At 36.2% G+C, this 3,962-nt stretch overlaps 1 protein-coding gene across 1 annotated transcript in view; it reads left to right on the forward strand.

Annotated features, from left to right (window-relative positions):
• Positions 1 to 3,962, forward strand: part of LOC106472213 (carcinine transporter-like) — a 44,391-nt gene that overhangs the window by 17,493 nt on the left and 22,936 nt on the right. The window contains exon 6 of the mRNA XM_013932841.2: positions 1,277 to 1,383. Coding sequence (XP_013788295.1) covers positions 1,277 to 1,383 — 107 coding nt within the window. The remainder of the gene's footprint in view (positions 1 to 1,276; positions 1,384 to 3,962) is intronic.

The raw sequence follows: 3,962 nt of genomic DNA on the forward strand, positions 1-3,962 counted from the left end.
TCTCTACTGGCCCTGGAATCGCTTAACATTAGTTCTCACCCTGTTCTCGTCGATATTCAACACCGATTGGCCCACTTTTTGCTATCTTCTATTTCCATCCAGTTTTTCTGGATTCCTGGCCATGTCGGTATTCACGGGAACGAGCTCGCTGACACCGCAGCTAAGTCCGCCTGCTCTGGTGCCATCACGGCCGTGCTTGTCCCATACATCCTGTCTTCAAGGCGCGGCTTCGTGCCAGTTGGCTGTCGACTTGGAGTGAGCAACGCCATAATAAGCTTTTCCAGATCAAACCTTTTGTTGGTCTTTGGCCGTCTTGATTCCGTAAGGATCGGAAGGAGGAAGTAGTCCTGGCAAGGCTACACATTGGTCATAGTTTTTTAACCCATCGTTTTCTTTTATCGGGTATTGACCCACCGATGTGTAGCCATTGTGACACTCAAGTCACAATAGCCCACATTTTACTGTCGTGTCGTCGTTACGACCGTGAGCGGTGGTACCATTTTAGACACGTCATTTGTAAGAGTTTACCCCTGATGTTGGATAGTGTCATTGGTGATGGTGACACTGTCCGACTAGATTGTATTTTAAATTGTTTACGCAATAATTGTGTTTTTGATTGTATATAAAGCTTTTGTCGACATATTTTGGTTTTAACTCGCTGTATTTTTACATTTTACTCGAATTAATTTTACTGTTTTTACCGGTTGTTTGGCGCAAATAGCCTCGTTGCTTTGCCCCATAAAGCACCAAACATCCAACCAACTTATTAAGAAAAGTTTTCCTAGTAGGTAAGTTTTTGGGTCTTGGTGCTAATAAATATCATAAGTTATTGTGTTATTTTTAGCAAGAATAATTTTCTTTACATAGTCTAACTGTTAGCGAAACATCTGTTCCTAATATTATAAAAAATTGCCATTACAGCTAAGTATGAGAGTCTTTATTTTCAACAAGTTTATTAATTTGTTGTATTGTTCTTAGTAAGAATGGTGTTCCTTAAATGCCAGAGTTAGTCTTAATGTTCAACGTTATTACCAGTTTTTAATGTTGTTATTTGTAAGAATTGTGTTCCTTAAATGCCAGAGTTAGTTTTAATGTTTAACGTTATTACAAGTTTTTAATGTTGTTATTAGTAAGAATAGTGTTCCTTACAGACCGTTAGTTGTTTTCAAATTTATAACTCTATGTTAAACTGTTTTGCTGAATTGACCAAGCCTTCAGGCTGCTCATATTGTGTTGAATGTAAATCAGATCTCCATCTTCTCCCCCCCCCCCACAGAAGATAGAAGAAACAATGAAAAAAGAGGTGGAAACAACGTACAACATGACTGTTCTGTTTCGCTATCCAACTCTGAGAAAACACTTTATGATTGTTACCCTAGTGTGGTGAGTAAAAAAATCGAAATGTTTATGTTATTAAAATGAAATATTATGTGAAGACCAAATAATTTTAAATTCTGCATTTAGAATATATTGATATAAGGATTAACTAGCTAGGGTGAGCTAATCTTACTTGCATAAATCTAATAAAATTAAATAAACATAATCAAATTGTTATTTTCCTGTTTTTACAATTTATCAATATATGCTTTCTAAAAATCATATAGATACATTCATGTAGCTCTTCGAATTTTTTAAAAAAAAAGGTTTGTTGTTAAGCACAAATTTACACAATGGGATATGTGTGCTCTGCCCACCGCGGGCATAAAAACATGAATTTTAGCATTATAAAGCCTTCTAACCTACTAGGGGTAGGGATATTAACTATAGAAAGAACCTTCATTTTATTTTTCTCAAAGCCAGAGCTCCCGTGGATCAACGGTAAGTCTGAGGTCTCATAACTTTAAAAATCGGGTTTCGATACCCGCGACAGGCAGAACACAGATAGCCCATTGTGTAGCTTTGCGCTTAACAACAACAACAAGAACAGCAAAAACACAAGAGGAATATCAGTTGTGGAAAGAAATACTTTGAAAATATATGACTGACTTCTTTAAAAAAAATTGTTATGTTAGTAATGAGATCATGCATGCAAAAGCTTCAAATTCTTATTTTTGGTTGAAGAAAAGCGTCTTTAACTACGTACCAGTTTTAAGAGACAACTGACATGATTTTAATCAACAGTTATCATTCTCTGTAACATTGTTGTCAGAGTTTTAAAAATGTAACTAAGGAAAACGTTTTGAATTTAGAAATTAGATGGTTTTGTCGACTGTGGCGCCATCTATGTTAGAGAAAAACAATGTCCGATTCGGTAATTGATTATTGTGCCGGTCTGTGGTCAATGAAGTCTGCATCTTTACTATGGGTTTTAGATTTCTTGATTCGCGTTCTTTACTGCTACCCTCAAACAAGAAAATATACGAAGAGTTATTTGGGTAAGATGGCGCAACGGTAGATAGACAATACATTAATTTAGTGACGCTGCATCGCACTAAGACTGATAATACAGATTTACTAAACCATTCTGACAAAATAACTCTAGTAGAACGTGTTTTTATGAAATACTTCTTGAAGATGATCACCAAAGTTTCTAAACAATCCAAACCCAATGGGTTAGGGAGGAACGGAAAAAAGAAAAATCACAGACAAAGCAGTGGAGTAAGGGAAAAAAAACAATATGAAGTGGATTCAACGGAAAAAAGCCCACAATATGTACTGGACAGATAAGGTCATCTGGAACCAACCGAGAAGAAATGTGGAAGATGGTAAGAAACGAAGACGCCATACAAACTATTGCAAAAAAAAAAGGAGGATTGCCTCTCATTGAAATTTTTCTTTAACATAGATGGAGCCACTGTAGAAACAGAAATTTAATGGATACGATAGACCTTGTTTTGTTTATCTGAATCAACTGAGTTTATATTTCGATGTGAAATAGATGTAATAAAATAAATATAGGCCTAGTATGGCCTGGGGGATTAAGACGCTCGATTCACAATCTGAGGGTTGCGGGTTCGAAACCCCCTCAGCGAATATGCTCGACCTTTCAGCCTGGGACCATCACAGTATTCCTTGGTAAAAGAGTAGCCCAAGAGTTAGCGGTGGGTGGTGTTGACTAGCTACCTTTCTTCTAAATTATGGATGGCTAGTACAGATAACCCTCGTGTAGCTTTGCGCGAAATTTAAACCAAACCAAAGTGAAACTATAAGAATTTCATTGAAACTGTTATAACATCACTAGAAATATGGACTTGGCCACAAGTATTTGGATATGTCCAACTGTGACAAAAAATAATCTTAACATTGATATAGGCACGGTTAAAGTAGTTTATATTATTGAAAAGTAATAGATTTACAGAACTTTATTGAGTAAAGAGAGAATATACAAAGGAAAATAGAAAATAACGAAGTATTAGAAACTAGCGTAATAAAGGTCAAAGATATAGAAGGTAATCAATATATATATTGTTGTTATTGATTTTTCATCGCAAAACTTCACACTGGGCTACTTTACATTCTGTACACCGAGGGGCATCGAACCCTGGATTTTAGCTTAGTAAGTCTGGTATACGGAAGAGAAGGAATTTTATATGTATTAAATTTGCCTGTTTTTAAACATAAATAGAGACATAACAAGTATTCAAAATTAAATAACTTTGTTTCTTAGTGCAAACTGACACTAAGATTACAGGGACAATCTACTGAAAAGGAAGATGTGTGATACAAATGGGTGGGTCTTAGTGCAAACTGACACTAGGATTACAGGGACGGTCTCCTGAAAAGGAAGATGTGTGATACAAATGGGTGGGTCTTAGTGCAAACTGACACTAGGATTACAGGAACGATCTACTGAAAAGGAAGATGTGTGATACAAATGGGTGGGTCTTAGTGTAAACTGACACTAGGATTACAGGAACGATCTACTGAAAAGGAAGATGTGTGATACAAATGGGTGGGTCTTAGTGCAAACTGACACTAGGATTACAGGAACGATCTACTGAAAAGGAAGATGTGTGATACAA

This window comes from Limulus polyphemus, unplaced genomic scaffold (assembly GCF_000517525.1).
Source record: "Limulus polyphemus unplaced genomic scaffold, Limulus_polyphemus-2.1.2 Scaffold5166, whole genome shotgun sequence".
Taxonomy (NCBI): domain Eukaryota; kingdom Metazoa; phylum Arthropoda; class Merostomata; order Xiphosura; family Limulidae; genus Limulus; species Limulus polyphemus.